The sequence below is a fragment of the Arachis hypogaea genome, chromosome 20 (assembly GCF_003086295.3).
Source record: "Arachis hypogaea cultivar Tifrunner chromosome 20, arahy.Tifrunner.gnm2.J5K5, whole genome shotgun sequence".
NCBI classification, from domain to species: Eukaryota; Viridiplantae; Streptophyta; class Magnoliopsida; order Fabales; family Fabaceae; genus Arachis; species Arachis hypogaea.
The window spans coordinates 17,937,505-17,958,410 of record NC_092055.1 but is presented as its reverse complement, the minus strand read 5'-3'; the positions used below and the strand labels follow the sequence as shown (position 1 = coordinate 17,958,410).

Here is a 20,906-nt window from a genome sequence, read left to right as displayed (position 1 = left end):
TTGTAGAAAAAATGTATCAAATTATTTTTATGAGAAATTATTTTTTATATTATCTTAAAGAAGAGATCAATATAACAGTTTAAAAAATAATGTAAATATGAAATTTTAAATAAAAATTAATTAATATTAAATTTTTAAAATACAAAAGCAAATTGTCTAGATATTTAAGAAATAAAAATGCCTCAACAAAATAAAGTAGACAGAAATAATTCTCCTTTTTTTAACAAGAGTACTCTCATTTTGTCTCTTTAATTTATTTTAGGTATGTATTTCATATTTATCTCTTAAATATTTATTCAACTTGTTATTGTATTTTAAAATTTAATATTAAATATTTTTTAAGTTAAAATATCATTTTTAAGTTATTTTTTAGACTGTTATATTGGTCTCTTTTTTAAGATAATACAAAAAATAATTTGTCAAAAAAATAATTTGTTTACCCAATATTTACATAACAAGGTACTAATAAATTAAAAATTCAATGAATAAAAATACTATAACAAAAACAAAATAGGAAACTTCGATTTTATCATTTTAAATTTGTGTTATTAGTTCTAATAATATATTCAAGTTTTAAATAATTTATGTGTGATAAAAAATGTTTACTTATTTACAGTACCAATTTTGTTATTATATTTGTATGTTCATGGTTTTAATTATACTTTTATGTACTCTCAATAGATTTATTTTATTGTATTATATTTTATATATGAATATATGTTCTATCGAGTAATTTAATAAAGATATGTTTTTCTTAGTTACATAAGGTACTGTGTCGGGCTGTCGGCTCTGTTTTTATTTATTACTGTTAATGTTTTATTAGTTCTTACTTTTAAAAATTTTACTTAAATTAGTGGGTTTGTTCTTATTACGCCTAATATTTTTTAATTTTTGTGTTATACAAATATGACTTGATTACATTAACTTGCAAGAATAAACTAAAACTAAAGCACAAAAATATATACATGTAAATTTTTCCTTTATAAAAAATGTCGATCTCAAAAACGATCTCAATAGAAAGGATTGTGTTTCGCCCCGCTTGCTACAGGCCAATAACAGTGACGCCTGGGTAGTAGCAGCAGTAATGGATTATTCCAGTTGCTCCAGGTTGAACTTGTCTACACCAGCCTGGGTAGTACCCGCAGTAGTTGTTATTCCATTCGCTTTGGGTTTTGCGGGTTGTACCAAGTCGATCGTAGTTCAAACCCACTAGGTCCACACTTGGTGTTCATGTCCATGGTTAGCTACCGAGACGTGTCGGGTTGCATATATTACCGACAGATGATATCATCAGCCATAGAACAGGCATGCATTATATGCTTGGCGTGAGGCAGCTCAATGAGTCATTTTAGAAGTTTCTGAAGAGACGGACCCTAGATTTTGGGTTTACGGTTATATATATATATATATATATATATATATATATATATATATATATATATATATATATATATATATATATATATATATATATATATATATAACTCCATTGTATATATTATGTTTTTTCACCCTTAGAGGTTGCAGCAGACAAGTTAACTGGTATAACTTGTTATTCAATTCTTAGTTCGTCTAATCAGAATAATTAGTTTAACTAGTGAATTACAAGGTAATTAGCGGAATAATTAATTAGATCCACTTAAATTAGAAAGAAACATGACTTGAAAAAAGTTAGGGTTAAGTGAGTTATTGTTTAGGGGTGTTTAGGGTGTAACTTCACAGCGTCATATTCTTGGGTTATATTTTGTCTCAATGAGTTTATAAGTTGATTAACTAACATTGAGCTTGTGGTATAATATGTAAACAGTGATTTTTTATAAATAGTCTCAAAAGTACATTGTTTGACGTATTTAATGAGTAAACCACAACAGTCTGGCATGATTTAGCTGCTGTTCCTAACCCTAAGCAGGGTTCCAAGATTTGTGCTCAATTTGGCACACTCTCAGAGCACAGGCACGATTTACCGTAAACTTAAAATGTTTAAGAAACCCAAAATGACTTACGAAGACTATGAGTCTATAAATTCATGAGGATGCCATAAACAGTTCATACGTGAAGTTTTTTTAATTCGACAGACATAAGAGAGACACGGAATTTGAAATATTATGTATATCTATACAGTGAAGGATCTAAAAAATTTTAACAATGAAGGCAAAGTATAGATAATGTAATAATAATTTTTGTAATTATTTTATGTTATTGTAAAATATAATTAGCCTTTTAAATTATCTAATTCACAAATTAAAATGATAAAATAATAATTTAAAACTTTTTTGGTCCCTAAGATATAAGCCGAAAATTTTCTCATCCCTAACTTTTTTTTATACAAAATCATCCCTAAAGTTTAAAACCAAGTTTTAAAATCGTCATTTTTACTTAAGAAAAACGAAAAATAAGAGTATGAGAGTGTTTGTCGTGCTGTGAAAGGGGAACGAAAGAAGAAGGGGGAAAGGAAGAAGAAGAGGAATCTCTCCACGATCCACCTCTGTCTCCGCTTCTGTCGCGAAAATTTTAAAACCAAGTCAAACCTTAGGGGTTTAAAACCAAGTTAAACCTTACGAACCACTTTGTATGAAAAAAAGTTTGGGGACGAAAAATCTTTTTGGCCTACACATTAGGAACCGAAATCGTACTTAACCTTAATTCAGAACAATAAAAGACAATTTAAAATCTATTCTTTTGAATTTTATATTTTCAAAAATTAAATAATTTTTCTATTGTCAATACAATTAAATATCTCTTTTCATATATGTTACTAAATATTCATCTAAAAATATATCTCCCATATAATTATGAAGTCAACTTTTTATGATGTTCATAGTAGAGATAGTTCTTTCAACTCATGCAGTTACTACGAGCAAAACTAAAACTAACTTCAAAAGAAAAATACTAATGAATAAACAATATTTTTTTGAGTTTCAACTAATTTTTGAAAAATGAACACCAATTGTTTTTGAATTTGAACATTGATCATCAAAATACACATTTAATATGAAGTTCTCAAGTTGACTATCAAGTGTCAAAAGTTAAATGAATGAAAATTTATTGGATTAGATAGAACATTAGTCAAAAGTTAGGGACTTCAACATTTAGGATAATTAGAGTAATTGTAAACCTAAAATTTATTTTGACTTCTAATTTTTTTATGTTTTTATTAATTTTCTTTTTAAAATTTAATACGAAATTAAGTTTAATAAGATAACATTTTTTAATGTGGGATTATTTAACACAATAAATATATATTAGTAGAGTTAAATTTAATAAAATAATTTTTATAATAATTTAATATAATAGGGTCAATATTAATAATATAGTGGAAGGCAAAAAACTTCTTTACCAAGAATCACTCAAAACAAAATTGTAAATTTCACTGGGGCATTTGCCCCCACTCCCTTGTGAATGAATTCGTCTCTGCATCTATATTAATTTTTCTATCAGCATAGTACTTTTGATTACAATATTTTTAAAATCAATACGAGTTGTTCATATTATAACAATAAGATCAACAATATTCATTGTTATGAAATTTAATTAAAATTCTAATGTAACTCATATCTACTTACATTGTGAGTTATAGAATAAAAGTGAACTCTTTGACTCAACCAAAAAAAAAAAAAACTTCATGAGTTAAAATATAAAGCACATTTTTTATATAGTTTGACCCGCCTAATGAAATTAGTAATCGACATTATAAATGGGTATATTTGTATGGTAAAATAAAAGTACTTATAATAATTGACTTTATAATACTAACCACATGAATGACTCCAATGAACATAGTATACAAATGACTGCATATGCCACCGATATTTATACATCAGTATCATGTATTCCCGTATCTATAGCACCAGCCAAAAGGATGCATATATTTGTTTAGTTTTGGTAGAAAGCAATAGTAAGTCATTGTGTCACATCATTCAACTTCCAATGTACAAACTAGATCTAGACATCCCTTTACAGGGTTTGCTACTAAATCCACCCACCAAATCCCTTGACATCATTCTAATTCCATAGCCAGGTTAGATACACAGTCTAAAACATGAATGCGCCAATGGCCAACAAATGAGCTCAATGATTAATGAATCCTTCAGTCCGATTCGTTTGACAAATTAAAAACCCCATAGGGTTTGCAAGAAAATTAATCAGTGGTGAGGTATTGTCATATAGTTTGCAAAATTATTGCGCCAGTTACCCAGTTCGGGAATGCACACGCCCTCACTTCACCTGCCTTCGCTGGATTAATTCATTACACACAAGTTTGTAGAGCCTTCATGCAAACGAAAAAGCAACCCCACAATTTGTGACACCCAGTTTGGAAATTGTACTACACCCCCACACCTAAATTTCTGCAGCCTCCCTAGTCTTAGATATTTCAGGAAGTTCATTATTACTGAGTCACGGATCAAGTACACCTCCAATCAAATCCGACCTGACGTGTATGACAAAACCACACTTTGTGGTTAATTTTGTCTTTTCAAATCTCGAAAAGAGGACTTCCACATCTTCCCTAGCAAGTTTCCCTCACCCTACAAAGATAGCACTTTCTTTCACATTCTGGCGAAAGCCCATTTAAAAAAAATATGTGAAGTCCTTCCAAAATAAAAAAAAGGAAACCATACCTCCACCGTATTTATCCAACACCAATGGAGCACATGTTGCAGCAATTCACGTTCTTCGTTGTCACCAAGGGAGTTAAGCCTGAAATATATGCATCGTTCGGTGAAGCCAATAAGCAGATCATCAACCATCCGGAACTGGAATACCAGGCCTTCAACAGTTACCTTGTCGCACTCCATGCCTACAAGGCTAGGATGGAAACGCTACGGGCGGACAGAGAAGGTCTTGCAGAAATCATGGCTGAGACGGGCACAGTCGACTCTCCTCCACGTACACCCCGAACAGTTCCGACCGCTGACGGACGCGTTGCTCCCGTTTTGTGTGATAACCATCTCCTTCTCTAATTGCTGAATGTCACTATAAGGCCTTCTTAGTAGTCATTCAAGTTGTACTGCATGATGTTTGAAAATTCGCTAACGATGACTTTCGTATTCTATCCTTTCAAATTACAGGAGCCCCTATGATCCCAGCAGATGAGAGTGCATCTCATCATTTTGCTGCTGTGACTAATGATGTATTGCTACGACACTGCAATTTCCACCCCCTGTTTCTTCCGTGAGGAGAAATTTCACCGTTAACAAGGTCCATTGTATGCCTTCAACGTAGTAATTCCAGGAAACCCATTCGGGGAAGACGTCCGTGCTAAGGGAAGGTACTCTTTGGTCGAAGATGATGCTAGGGAAGACGCTGCTTTCAGGATGTTGTAGGTTCTCCTACAAAAAATGGGTAAGGAAATCAGAGACTTCAACTACCTTCGCGCTAGGGACTTGCAGCGAGAAAACACAGAGCTTCAACAACAGGTAATGATGCTTGAGGACAGGATACAAAAACATGAATCGGATTACGAGAGCAGCCTTTACAATGTCATCCCTTAGAGTCCAACAAACATTGCTTCTACTACTACATAGTACCATTGATATCTGCCTGTAATTTATGTACTTGTATGTTTTTCTCCTTTTATCCTTATTTTCCACCCCTCCTTTAACAATGGCAGACTGCTACTTCAATGATACACTTTTGCTAATAAAATCAAGTTTACTTCACCGTAGAGTAACACCAAAATATTGATGATGCTACTAAAATTGGTTTCAATGGGTATAATAATTTTACAATTTAAAATGTAATATCCACTTGTTCTCAGTGGGACATAACTTCCATCCGTTTTCTTTAACAAGTCATAATGCTAGTGATTTCGGATAACGTAGAACGTTAACAATACGAATCCATTCTACATGAATAAAACATGAGTGAAGTGGTTCTTCCAATGCGCTAAGGCAGTCACATGAAACTAGACTCAATCCTTATGTTTAATGAAGATGAAACCTCCCCACAAGTAAATCACACCCTAAAAATTGTTATTTTCGGTCGCTCATCTTATACTTTGTGCAAGTGTAAATGTTTACGAAAATTGTATTTTAATGAATTTTAGTTTAGGGAATTTGTGAGTTTGAAGGGAATTTATACCGACATCATACATGTTGCATTGTTGTATCAACATGGATTCAAGTTGCCCGACTTTTAGTTTCGACAATGTTGGTTAAATTTACATTAACCTAGATAAATACTTGCTCATGAAAGAATTGACACGAATGAATTGTTCATGTAGGTCATCATATACATTAACATTACAGTACAACCCTTAGTTAAAAAGCATATATGTAGGACAAACTTTAAGTTCCTTCTCACACATGAATAAGGCTAACAACAACCTGAACTAAAGGCACTGAATGACATTCATTAAGTTGGACCATGTAGTGTGTTACATGAAAGGAAGACTGTGCAGAATAAATGACATCTTTAAATCTTCCGAATGTTTTGTTCTCATACTCATCATGACGTGAAAATCACCGTTTGTCTTTGATTTTGTTGTCCGTATTCGAAAACCAGAAATTGGACTGTGTCTTCCCAACGAGTAATGTATGGCAATTTTCTTTGTCGCAGCCTGCTGAATTCCAGACAAAAAAAGTGTAGCGTTATAAAATTATTTAACCATGAAAGAAGAGTGAAGAATTCACAAATAATTTTGGAACACGGAACTCAGAACGGCTAACTAACAGGAAAAGAAAAAAGCAAAATCTAAAAAATATGCATAACCCCAAAGCAACAAGTTAAAGAATCTAACGGAATAGCCAGTTCAGTACAATTGGATCAGTTACCTTCTCACGAAAAGAAGTAAGTGAATGAATGCAACAAAATCAGGAAATCAGCAGTCTTGTGATCTCACAATTATTGCGCTACCAGCAAAGACGGATCATACTCAGGAAATAGAAGCCTTGAAAAAAATTTAACAAAATTTACACCATAAGTTTAATAAACATTACAACAATTTTGGATGATCACAATTTTACCAAAATTTTAAGACAATTTTAACATTTCTAACCAATCTTTTTCCAAATATCAACCAACAAAAAAAACCAACAGTCAATGAGTCATTCAATGATTCAACCAACAACAAGAATACAGATTTTGGAGTATAGAACAGTACTGATTGTCTACCTAAGCATTCGATGACTCTAGTTACCGCGGTGAAAGATCAGAAAAAGTCAAATTGCCAATAAAGCTGACTGGATCATTTGAAAACTTTCGTGTACTACATAACTACTAGCAAATAATGCCTTCCGAAGAAGTCAAACTCAGAATCTGTTCAAGATACTGAGAACCCAGATCCTCTAACACCAAAACCTTCTCATTGCTATTGTTGTTGGTGTTATTGTTGCTATTACTAATCATCACATTTGACTTTGACTTTGACGTTGAATTTTTCCTCACAGTATGTTTCCTTTTGAATGCTAAAACAGGAGAAGAGCCTTCTTCCTTATTATTGTTGTTGTTAGTGTTTACCATAATGTTGTTCAGTGATTCCCAAACAACTTCAGGGAAATTGAGAACTACCAAGGAACCTCTTGTAGTGAACGTAGCTTGTTCAAAAGCCAAAGTTGCAACTTCGGCTGTGTCAAATGTTCCAATCCAAACCCTAACACCATTTCTTGTTGAGTCTCTAATCTTAGCTACAAATTTACCCCATGGCCTTCTCCTTACTCCTCTATAGGGCCTTTTGTCCTTGTTTTCCCGTGAAGCCTGACATAAACATGCTTGTTCCCTGAATCCTTCGAAACTGTAGCCATCTTCTACGAATAGTTCCGGTTTACCTCAATGCCACCACCTTGACTCTACTTATGTCCAACTTCAAGCTTAGCCGGACATGGTTGTGTCGCGTTACTCTAAGACCCGCTCCGCTGTCGCGTAACCAGTGCCACCGTCACGCACCACGAAATTGACATCAACACGTACCACACACTTCTAACGCGTACGGCAAACCTTCCTATTCTTCCTCCTCTGCTCTATTACCCAAATGTGCGCACGCAGCTTCTGTTTAATCCCCCCCGTCTTCAGCCTCCTCATGAAGTGAACAAAATAAAATCGGTTATTTTAAAAAAATTTTCCCCAATCGAATTTCAGGGTGGTAACTCGTTGACAGAAAACTATATCATCACTCAACTCGTTTTAAATTTGATGCATTCCTATTTTTCTGTGGAACTCTAAATTTTAATCGACAGCAATACTAGGCAAATTTGGCGATTTCGAAGTAACAACATACTTGTTAATATTTAAATTGCGACGTGTTGCCGACATCATGAGGTAGCGTCTAATTTTTAAACAGAAATATTGGAATCGACAACGGAGTCTGATTTCATTGGAGGTACCACCCGAGGGTGAAATATAAGTAAAATGGAGCAGAAAAGAAGACGATGGTGTTTGGTTGAACGAAGGCTGGTACAGAGTTGTCGAGTTATTGGGATTGGAGCATGAGTATTTCGCGGAATTTAAGTATAATGGTGAATCTAAATTTATAATCATGGCAATTTGTTCGAGTGCTTTGGAGATTGATTATTCAAGTTTGAGAAATTTCCATAATGATGACCCCATACGAATTGGAAAATTACTTACTTTTGTAAACCCTAGTAACTAGTTTAGTATAAATAGGACTTTTTACTATTGTATGAGACATCTTTTGATCATTTTGAGATCTCTAGACCTCCATGGGAGGCTGGCCACTCGGCCATAATTACCCTATATTCACTTATGTATTCTTCAACGGTAGAGTTTCTGCACTCCATAGATTAAGGTGTGGAGCTCTGCTGTTCCTCATAAATTAATCCAAAGTACTACTGTTTTTCTATTCAATTCAACTTATTCCGCTTCTAAGATATTCATTCGCACTTCAACCTGAATGTGATGAACGTGACAATCATCATCATTCCCCCACGAACGCGTTCCTGACAACAACTTCCGTTCCACCTTAGATTTAATGAGTATCTCTTGGATCTCTTAATCAGAATCTTCGTGGTATAAGCTAGATTGATGGCGGCATTCATGAGAGTCCAGAAATTCTAAACCTTGTCTGTGGTATTTCGAGTAGGACTCTAGGATTGAATGACTGTGACGAACTTTAAACTCGCGAGTGCTGGGCATAGTGACAGACGCAAAAGGAGGGTGAATCCTATTCCAGTATGATCGAGAACCTCAGATGATTAGCCGTGCTGTGACAGAGCATTTGGACCATTTTCACAAGAGGATGGGATGCAGCCATTGACAAGGGTGATGCCTCCAGACGATTAGCCATGCAGTGACAGCGCATCAGACCATTTTCCAGAGAGGATAAAAAGTAGCCATTGACAACGGTGATGTCCTTACATAAAGCCAGCCATGGAAAGGAGTAGGATTGATTGGATGAAGACAGCAGGAAAGCAGAAGTTCAGAGGGACAAAAGCATCTCTATACCTTTATCTGAAATTCTCACCAATGATATACATAAGTATTTCTATCTTTATTTTCTGTTTATTCGAAAACTCCATAACTATTTGATATCCGCCTGACTGAGATTTACAAGGTGACCATAGCTTGCTTCAAGCCGACAATCTCCGTGGGATCGACCCTTACTCACGTAAGGTTTATTAATTGGACAACCCAGTGCACTTGCTGGTTAGTTGTATCGAAGTTGTGAATGAAAAACGATTTATTAAGACATGCGTACAGAGTTTTTAGCGCCGTTGCCTGAGATCACAATTTCGTGCACCAAGTTTTTGGCGCCGTTGCCGGGGATTGTTCGAGTTTGGACAACTGACGGTTCATCCTGTTGCTCAGATTAGGTAATTTTCTTTTTGTTTTCTTTTCAAAAATTTTTCAAAAATCTTTCAAAAAAATTTCTCATCTGTTTTCGAAAAAAAAAATTCTTTTCAAAAATATTTAATTTATGTTCTTCAGAATTTTTAAGAATGAATTCTAGTGTTTCATGAAGCATGTAAAGCCTGGCTGGCTGTAAAGCCATGTCTAAATTCTTTTGGACTAAGGCTTCCAACCATCAGCATGGAAGCAAGTTAATTGGAATGTCAGCCGTGTCATGTCTGAGTTACATACTAAAGCTTGGCTGGCTATTAAGCCATGTCTAACCCTCAGATTGGAGCTTTAGAATAAGAATACAAGATCCCTGGAATTCATATTAAAAATTTTGGAATCCTTATTTTTCTTTTTTTCACTAATTTTCGAAAAATATAAAATAAAAATACAAAAAAATTAGAAAATCATAAAAATAAAAAATATTTTGTGTTTCTTGTTTGAGTCTTGAGTCAATTTTTAAGTTTGGTGTCAATTGCATGTTTTAAAGTTTGCATAAAATTTTCGAAAAATTCATGCATTTATAGTGTTCTTCATGATCTTCAAGTTGTTCTTGATAAGTCTTCTTGTTTGATCTTGATGTTTTCTTGCTTTGTGTCTTTTCTTGTTTTTCATGTGCATTCTTGCATTCATAATGTCTGAACATGAAAGATTTCTAAGTTTGGTGTCTTACATGTTTTCTTTGCATTGAAAATTTTTCAAAAATAAGTTCTTGATGTTCATCTTGATCTTCAAAGTGTTCTTGGTGTTCATCTTGACATTCATAGCATTCTTGCATGCATTCATTGTTTTGATCTAAAATTTCTATGCATTGAGCATTTTTAGTGTTTTTCTCTCTCATCATAAAAATTCAAAAATAAAAAAATATCTTTCCTTTTTCTTCTCATCAAATTCGAAAATTTGAGTTGACTTTTTCAAAAATTTTTAAAATTCAATTGTTTCTTATGAGTCAAATCAAATTTTCAATTTGAAAATCTTATCTTTTTCAAAATCTTTTTCAAAAATCATGTCTTCTTCACTTTTCTTATTTATTTTCGAAAATTTTTAAAATATTTTTCAAAAATCTTTTTCTTTATTTTATATCATAATTTTCGAAAATATCATCATCAATTAATGTTTTGATTCAAAAATTTCAAGTTTGTTACTTACTTGTTAAGAAAGATTCAAACTTTAAGTTCTAGAATCATATCTTGTGATTTCTTGTGAATCAAGTCATTAATTGTGATTTTAAAAATCAAATCTTTTTCAAAACTAACTTCAATCATATCTTTTCAAAAATATCTTCTCTTATCTTTTTCAAAAACTTGATTTTAAAATATCTTCTCTAACTTCTTATCTTCTTATCTTTTCAAAATTGATTTTCAAAGTTTGTTTCAACTAACTAACTAACTTTTCATTTGTTTCTCATCTTTTTCAAAACTACCTAACTAACTCTCTCTCTCTAATTTTCGAAAATATCTCCCTCTTTTTCAAAATTTCTTTTTAATTAACTAATTATTTTAATTTTTTATTTTAATTTTTGAAAATTACTAACCTTTTTCAAAAACTATTTTCGAAAATCACTAACTCTTTTTCAAAAATAATTTTCGAAAATCCTCTTTCTCTCTCATCTCCTTCTATTTATTTATTCATCTACTAACACTTCATCTCATCAAAAATCCGAACCCTCTCTCTCTGAGTTCAGATTTCCTCTTCTTCTTTTCTTCTACTCACATAAGGGAACCTCTATGCTTGGGCAAAAAGGATCTCTATTATTATTATTTTTCTGTCCCCTCTTTTTCATATGAGCAGGAGCAAGGACAAGAATATTCTTGTTGAAGCAGATCCAGAACCTGAAAAGACTCTGAAAAGGAAACTAAGAGAAGCTAAATTACAACAATCCAGCAAGCACCTTTCAGAAATTTTCGAACAGGAAGAGGAGATGGCAGCCGAAAATAATAATAATGCAAGGAGGATGCTTGGTGACTTTACTGTACCAAATTCCAATTTACATGGAAGGAGCATCTCCATCCCTACCATTGGAGCAAACAATTTTGAGCTGAAACCTCAGCTAGTTTCTCTGATGCAGTAGAACTGCAAGTTTCATGGACTTCCATCTGAAGATCCTTTTCAGTTCTTAACTGAATTCTTGTAGATCTGTGATACTGTTAAGACTAATGGAGTAGATCCTGAAGTCTACAGGCTCATGCTTTTCCCTTTTGCGGTAAGAGACAGAGCTAGAGTGTGGTTGGACTCTCAACCCAAAGATAGCCTGAACTCTTGGGATAAGCTGGTCACGGCTTTCTTAGCTAAGTTCTTTCCTCCTCAAAAGCTGAGCAAGCTTAGAGTGGATGTTCAAACCTTCAGACAGAAAGAAGGTGAATCCCTCTATGAAGCTTGGGAAAGATACAAGCAACTGACCAAAAAGTGTCCTTCTGACATGCTTTCAGAATGGACCATCCTGGATATATTCTATGATGGTCTGTCTGAATTAGCTAAGATGTCATTGGATACTTCTACAGGTGGATCCATTCACCTAAAGAAAATGCCTGCAGAAGCTCAAGAACTCATTGACATAGTTGCTAATAACCAGTTCATGTACACTTCTGAGAGGAATCCTGTGAGCAATGGGACGCCTCAGAAGAAGGGAGTTCTTGAAATTGATACTCTGAATGCCATATTGGCTCAGAATAAAATATTACTCAGCAAGTCAATATGATTTCTCAGAGTCTGAATGGAATGCAAGCTGCATCCAACAGTACTCAAGAGGCATCTTCTGAAGAAGAAGCTTATGATCCTGAAAACCCTGCAATAGCAGAGGTGAATTACATGGGTGAACCATATGGAAACACCTATAATCCCTCATGGAGAAATTACCCAAATCTCTTATGGAAGGATCAACAAAAGCCTCAACAAGGCTTTAATAATGGTGGAAGAAACAGGTTTAACAATAGTAAACCTTTTCCATCATCTTCTCAACAACAGACAGAGAACTCTGAACAAAATACCTCTAATTTAGCAAACTTAGTCTCTGATCTGTCCAAGGCCATTGTAAGTTTCATGAATGAAACAAGGTCTTCCATTAGAAATTTGGAATTACAAGTGGGCCAGCTGAGTAAAAGGATCACTGAAATCCCTCCCTATACTCTCCCAAGCAATACAGAAGAAAATCCAAAGAGAGAGTGCAAGGCTATTGACATAACCAAAATGGCCGAACCCAAAGAGGGAGAGGAGGACGTGAATCCCAAGGGGGAAGACCTCCTGGGACGTCCAGTGATCAATAAGGAGTTCCCCTCTGAGGAACCAAAGGAATCTGAGACTCATTTAGAGACCATAGAGATTCCATTAAACCTCCTTATGCCATTCATGAGCTCTGATGAGTATTCCTCTTCTGAAGAGAATGAGGATGTTACTGAAGAGCAAGTTACCAAGTACCTTGGTGCAATCATGAAGCTGAATGCCAAATTATTTGGTATTGAGACTTGGGAAGATGAACCTCCCTTGTTCACCAATAAACTAAGTGATCTGGATCAACTGACATTGCCTCAGAAGAAACAGGATCCTGGAAAGTTCCTAATACCTTGTACCATAGGCACCATGATCTTTGAAAAAGCTCTGTGTGACCTTGGTTCAGGGATAAACCTCATGCCCCTCTCTGTAATAGAGAAACTGAGAATCTTTGGGGTGCAAACTGCTAAAATCTCATTAGAGATGGCAGACAATTCAAGAAAATAGGCTTATGGACAAGTAGAGGACGTGTTAGTAAAGGTTGAAGGCCTTTACATCCCTGCTGATTTCATAGTCCTAGATACTGGGAAGGATGTGGATGAATCCATCATCCTTGGAAGACCCTTCCTAGCCACAGCAAGAGCTGTGATTGATGTTGACAGAGATGAACTAGTCCTTCAATTGAATGAGGACTCCTTTGTGTTGAAAACTCAAGGTCATCCTTCTGTAAACATGGAAAAAGGGCACAATAAGCTTCTCTCAAAACAGAGTCAACCAGAGCCCCACAGTCAAACTCTAAGTTTGGTGTTGGGGAGTCTCAACAATGTTCTGAACATCTGTGAGGCTCCATGAGAGCCCACTGTCAAGCTATTGACATTAAAGAAACGCTTGTTGGGAGGCAACCTAATTTTTATTTAACTATATTTTTATTAGTTATATGTCTTTATAGGTACATGATCATGTGGAGTCACAAAATAAATCAAAAAAATTGAGAACGGAAACAAAAACAGCAGAAGAAAAATCACACCCTGGAGGAGGATCTCACTGGCGTTTAAACGCCAGTAAGAAGCATCTGGCTGGCGTTCAACGCCAGAACAGAGCATGGTTCTGGCGCTGAACGCCCAAAATGGGCAGTATCTGGGCGTTTGAACGCTAGAATTGCACCCTGGAGAAGAGCTGGCGCTGAACGCCCAGAACAAGCATGGTTCTGGCGTTCAACGCCCATAACAAGCACCAATCTGGCGCTGAACGCCCAGAGTTGTGTGCAAGGGCATTTTGCATGCCTAATTTGGTGCAAGGTTGTAAATCCTTGAACACCTCAGGATCTGTGGACCCCACAGGATCCCTACCTACCTCCACTCACTTCTTCTCACCCCTCTTTCACACAATTCCATAAACACTCTTCCCCAAAACTCTTCACCAATCACCTCAATCTCTCTCCCCTATCACTACTTCACCACTCACATCCATCCACTCTTCCCCATAAACCTACCTCATAAACCCCACCTACCTTCAAAATTCAAACTCAATTTCCCACCCAAAACCCACCCTTATGGCCGAACCTTATCCCCTCCCTTTCCTATATATAGCCCTCCATTCTTTCTCATTTCCACACAACACAACCCTCTCTTCCATATTTTCTTCTTCTTCTTCATCTATTCTTTCTTTTCTTGCTCGAGGGCGAGCAATATTCTAAGTTTAGTGTGGTAAAAGCATAAGCTTTTTGTTTTTCTATTACCATTGATGGCACCTAAGACCGGAGAATCCTCTAGAAAAGGGAAAGGGAAGACAAAAGCTTTTACCTCCGAGTCATGGGAGATGGAAAGATTCATCTCTAAAGCTCATCAAGACCACTTCTATGATGTTGTGGTCAAGAAGAAGGTGATCCCTGAGGTCCCTTTCAAACTCAAGAGAAATGAGTATCCGGAGATCCGAAATGAAATCCAAAGAAGAGGTTGGGAAGTTCTAATAAACCTCATCCAACAAGTCGGCATCCTAATGGTTCAAGAGTTCTATGCCAATGCATGGATCACTAAGAACCATGATCAAAGTAAGAACCCAAACCCAAAGAATTATATTACAATGGTTCGGGGGAAATACTTAGATTTTAGTCCGAAAAATGTGAGGTTGGCGTTTAACTTGCCTATGATGCAAGGAGATGCACGCCCCTACACTAGAAGGGTCAACTTTAATCAAAGGTTGGACCAAGTCCTCATGGATATATGTGTGGAAGGAGCTCAATGGAAGATTGACTCCAAAGGCAAGCTGGTTCAATTAAGAAGACTGGACCTCAAGCCTGTGGCTAGAGGATGGTTGGAGTATCCAACGCTCCATCATCCCCACTAGCAACCGATCTGAAGTTACTGTGGATCGGGCCATCATGATCCATAGCATCATGATTGGAGAGGAAGTAGAAGTTCATGAAGTCATCTCCCTTGAACTCTACAAAATAGCCGAAAAGCCCTCTCCTTGGGCAAGGCTAGCTTTTCCACATCTTATTTGCCATCTATGTTACTCAGCTGGAGCTTTCATAGAAGGAGACATTCCCATTGAGGAAGAGAAGCCCATCACTAAGAAAAGGATGGAGCAAGCAAGAGAGCCCATTCATGGATCTCAAGAGACGCATGAAGCTCATCACCATGAGATCCCGGAGATGCCTCAAATGCATTTTCCTCCACAAAACTATTGGGAGCAAATCAACACCTCCCTAGGAGAACTAAGTTCCAACATGGGACAACTAAGGGTGGAACATCAAGAGCACTCCATCATCCTTCATGAAATTAGAAAAGATCAAAAAGCAATGAGGGAGGAGCAACAAAGACAAGGAAGAGACATAGAATAGCTCAAGGACATCATTGGTTCCTCAAGAAGGAAATGCCACAATCACTAAGGTGGACTCATTCCTTGTTCTTACATTCTCTGTTTTTCGTTTTCTATGTTAAGTTCTTATCTATGTTTGTGTCTTCATTACATGATCATTAGTATTTAGTAACTATGTCCTAAAGTTATGAATGTCCTATGAATCCATCACCTCTCTTAAATGAAAAATGTTTTAATTCAAAAGAACAAGAAGTACATGAGTTTCAAATTTATCCTTGAACTTAGTTTAATTATATTGATGTGGTGACAATACTTTTTGTTTTCTGAATGAATGCTTGAACAGTGCATATGTCTTTTGAAGTTGTTGTTTAAGAATGTTAAATATGTTGGCTCTTGAAAGAATGATGACAAGGAGACATGTTATTTGATAATCTGAAAAATCATAAAAATGATTCTTGAAGCAAGAAAAAGCAGCAAAGAACAAAGCTTGCAGAAAAAAATAGGCAAAAAAAATAAAATAAAAAGAAAAAGCAAGCAGAAAAAGCCAAAAGCTCTTAAAACCAAGAGGCAAGAGCAAAAAGCCAATAACCCTTAAAACCAAAAGGCAAGGGTAAATAAAAAGGATCCCAAGGCTTTGAGCATCAGTGGATAGGAGGGCCTAAAGGAATAAAATCCTGGCCTAAGCGGCTAAACCAAGCTGTCCCTAACCTTGTGCTTGTGGCGTGAAGGTGTCAAGTGAAAACTTGAGACTGAGCGGTTAAAGTCAAGGTCCAAAGCAAAAACAGAGTGTGCTTAAGAACCCTGGACACCTCTAATTGGGGACTTTAGCAAAGCTGAGTCACAATCTGAAAAGGTTCACCCAATTATGTGTCTGTGGCATTTATGTATCCGGTGGTAATACTGGAAAACAAAGTTCTTAGGGCCACGGCCAAGACTCATAAAATAGCTGTGTTCAAGAATCATCATACTGAACTAGGAGAATCAATAACACTATCTGAACTCTGAGTTCCTATAGATGCCAATCATTCTGAACTTCAATGGATAAAGTGAGATGCCAAAACTATTCAAGAGGCAAAAAGCTACAAGTCCCGCTCATTTGATTGGAGCTATGTTTCATTGATAGTTTGAAATTTATAGTATATTCTCTTCTTTTTATCCTATTTGATTTTCAGTTGCTTGGGGACAAGCAACAATTTAAGTTTGGTGTTGTGATGAGCGGATAATTTATACGCTTTTTGGCATTGTTTTTAGTATGTTTTTAGTAGAATCTAGTTACTTTTAGGGATATTTTCATTATTTTTTATGTTAAATTCACATTTATGGACTTTAATATGATTTTGTGTATTTTTCTGTAATTTCAGGTATTTTCTGGTTGAAATTGAGGGACTTGAGCAAAAATCAAATTCAGAGGTTGAAGAAGGACTGCTGATGCTGTTGGATTTTGACCTCCCTGCACTCAAAGTAGATTTTCTGGAGCTACAGAACTCAAAATGGCGTGCTTCCAATTGTGTTGGAAAGTAGACATCCAGAGATTTCCAGAAATATATAATAGTCCATACTTTGGCCGAGTTTAGATGACGTAAAAGGGAGTTGAACGCCAGTTCTACGCTGCTGTCTGGAGTTAAACGCCAGAAACACGTCACAAGCCAGAGTTGAACGCCAGAAATACGTTACAAACTGGCGTTCAACTCCAAGATTGACCTCTACACGTGTAACATTCAAGCTCAGCCCAAGCACACACCAAGGGGGCCCCGGAAGTGGATTTATGCATCAATTACTTACTTCTGTAAACCCTAGTAACTAGTTTAGTATAAATAGGACTTTTTACTATTGTATGAGACATCTTTTGATCATTTTGAGATCTCTAGACCTCCATGGGAGGCTGGCCACTCGGCCATGCTTACCCTATATTCACTTATGTATTTTTCAATAGTAGAGTTTCTGCACTCCATAGATTAAGGTGTGGAGCTCTGCTGTTCCTCATAAATTAATGCAAAGTACTACTATTTTTCTATTCAATTCAACTTATTCCGCTTCTAAGATATTCATTCGCACTTCAACCTGAATGTGATGAACGTGACAATCATCATCATTCCCCCACGAACGCGTGCCTGACAACCACTTCCGTTCCACCTTATATTTAATGAGTATCTCTTGGATCTCTTAATCAGAATCTTCGTGGTATAAGCTAGATTGATGGCGGCATTCATGAGAGTCCGGAAATTCTAAACCTTGTCTGTGGTATTCCGAGTAGGACTCTGGGATTGAATGACTGTGACGAACTTCAAACTCACGAGTGCTGGGCGTAGTGACAGACGCAAAAGGAGGGTGAATCCTATTCCAGTATGATCGAGAACCTCAGATGATTAGCCGTGCTGTGACAGAGCATTTGGACCATTTTCACAAGAGGATGGGATGCAGCCATTGACAAGGGTGATGCCTCCAGACGATTAGCCATGCAGTGACAGCGCATCGGACCATTTTCCAGAGAGGATAAAAAGTATCCATTGATAACGGTGATGTCCTTACATAAAGCCAGCCATGGAAAGGAGTAGGATTGATTGGATGAAGACAGTAGGAAAGCAGAAGTTCAGAGGGACGAAAGCATCTCTATACCTTTATCTGAACTTCTCACCAATGATATACATAAGTATTTCTATCTTTATTTTCTGTTTATTCGAAAACTCCATAACTATTTGATATCTGCCTGACTGAGATTTACAAGGTGACCATAGCTTGCTTCAAGCCGACAATCTCCGTGGGATCGACCCTTACTCACGTAAGGTTTATTACTTGGACAACCCAGTGCACTTGCTGGTTAGTTGTATCGAAGTTGTGAATGAAAAACGATTTATTAAGACGTGCGTACAGAGTTTTTAGCGCCGTTGCCTGAGATCACAATTTCGTGCACCAAGCACGCACCAGCACGCACCATTGCCCTCCGTGAAGCACAGCGCAGCGTAGTCCAACCGCCATGTCTTCCGTCACACAGGTTTATTCTTGATTTTCTTTCTGAGTTTTCATTCTCTAACTGCCATTTTTTTCTTTTCTATTTTTGTTATAATTTTCTTCTTGATTATTGATTGGTGTTTTTTATTTTAATTTTGTTTTCTTGGTTCACTGCTATTATTAATTTTTTTAATTTATTCTTCATTTTAATTTGTTTTCCAGTTCTTCTAGCCTTGTCGCCTCCGTCGCAGCATCTCCCTCTGTCGCAACATCTCTATCGTCTGTAATGGAGCCTAAGCCTCAAGTTTGTTTTTTTTTTTTCTGATTCTATTTTTTTAAATCTGTTTTAGTATTCTTATTGATTCTAATTTGGGATGAACACTTGGTTGGCTTGTTCTTGATTCTATCGCTGAGTTGTTGATTTTGATTTTATTTTTTAATTCTGAATTTTTTGTTATGTTTGATTTAGGGTAATTCTTGTTTAGGGTTGATTCTGAATTTCTTGTTTATTCAATATTAATGCACGAAAGGAAAAGGTGAAAGAAGAAGAATTTATGGAATTAGTGCCCTACATGAAAATTTTTGAAATCAGATTGGTTATATTTCTTATTTAGTTTAGTTCTATTTCTGATTCAGTCTCTTGCCTTCTTTTTTTTGCTTCTTGATTTTTGTGAGTGAGGTTGATTATTGTTCCATCTTCTGTGTCCCCTATTTTTACTCTTCTGCTACCCCTATTTTTACAAAATTGTTGATGATTTTAATTTGTTGTGTTTTTACTACTTTGTTAATGATTTGAGTCAAGTTGATTACTTGTTAGTGACTTTGGAATCAGTTTGGTTGTATTCAATGATTTTGTTTGTAAACTGTGTTTATTTGCTGAAACTTGTTATGATTCTAATTTTAAAAATAATGCAAAAATTGAGGCATGGCTCTGTTCCCCTAATTTGAAGATTGAGAATCGAGAATACCTTTTAGAGGCACATTTTTAGTTTAGTTAAGCATTCATATTACTGTTTAACATTCATTTTTTCCTGAATATACAACCCTATTTGGTATTAATTGTTATAACTTAATTTCTAATTTCAGGTTCTTTGTTTGCTGAACAATTTTTTGTAATCTTGCTAGGAAACATCAAAATATGGCTGCTTTGCTGTACAAATTAATGGAAGCAACTTTTTTTTCTTTTTACTGGGTTGAACTTTTCATGTTTTTCGATTGTTGTATTTATAATTTCTTTTGTTGTTGAACTTCTTGTATCAAGATTTTTGTTAGTTATTATGTTGTATGACTGTATTTATGACTTTGTGAAATTAAACTTGTTATTTTGTTGCATATGTTTTTGTTGAAAATAACATAGGACAAAGTTTTAGTACATGGGAAATAACTGGAACTGAATTCATTTTTTGAGTTGAAAAACTGAATAAACCGAACCAAACCAAACCGATTTTAATTGGTTTGGTTTGATTCGGATGGTCTCAGTAAAAAGACCGAACCAAACCGAACCGAACTACAAATATAAAATTGGATATGATAGGTTTTTCTTAAAAAACTGAACCAAACCACACCGCAAACACCCTTATGAATCACCACGAATTTATATTTAGATTCACCGTTACACCTAAAAACAACGAAATAACAATGCTTTAACACTGATAACTTAACAACTCCGCAACGACCTTCATTCAAACAAACGCTATCATCTTCTTTCTCGCTCCATTTCACTTTTACTCTATCCCCGGCTGGTAGGTCTAACGATATTAAAGTTTTTAAACTCCCCTCCCATATTTCTTTTATAAAAGTTGATGCCACCTATTGTATTGGGCAGCACTTACTCAATTAATTATTAACAAACGACAAGGAAAAATCCGTACCCTGTTTGTATTTTGTAGTCTCTCGACATTGTTTTAACATTTTATTTTGAAAAGGAATGAATCAAACTGAAATGGATTGTGAATGAATATTCTGTCTTGTTTTAAGATACTATTGAACAGAATTACGTTTGAAAAATTTGTTAAACTTGATAACAACTTCATACACAACAATAATTAGGACGATTACGAACCGATTCATGATGATGTGGAAGAGGAAGGAAGATGGAGCTGCGTCACAAAATTTGGAGAAGCTACTTGATTTTAAGT

The 20,906-nt window shown here is 35.6% G+C and overlaps 1 protein-coding gene and 1 non-coding gene across 2 annotated transcripts; both read right to left on the bottom strand.

Moving 5' to 3' along the window:
• Positions 1-7,218: 7,218 nt before the first annotated feature.
• On the bottom strand, positions 7,219-8,019 carry LOC112785540 (ethylene-responsive transcription factor 15-like). Its single transcript, XM_025829002.1, has 2 exons — positions 7,936-8,019; positions 7,219-7,695 (listed from the first exon to the last, which is right to left on the bottom strand). Exons 1-2 carry the CDS (start codon positions 8,017-8,019, stop codon positions 7,219-7,221), a joined length of 561 nt encoding a protein of 186 aa, XP_025684787.1.
• A 4,090-nt stretch (positions 8,020-12,109) lies between these two features.
• LOC112787958 (small nucleolar RNA R71) lies at positions 12,110-12,217 on the bottom strand. The gene has a single exon (XR_003195343.1). It is a non-coding gene; the product is annotated as a small nucleolar RNA R71 (small nucleolar RNA).
• Positions 12,218-20,906: the final 8,689 nt, after the last annotated feature.

What these genes read in the sequence shown, in the direction of transcription:
- LOC112785540 (XM_025829002.1), bottom strand. Translation starts at nt 8,019, where the DNA reads ATGAGGAGGCTGAAGACGGGGGGGATTAAACAGAAGCTGCGTGCGCAC. An exon ending in AGAGGAGGAAGAATAGGAAG is followed by an intron (nt 7,696 to 7,935) that starts GTTTGCCGTACG and finishes TGTTTATGTCAG; the next exon opens with GCTTCACGGGAAAACAAGGA.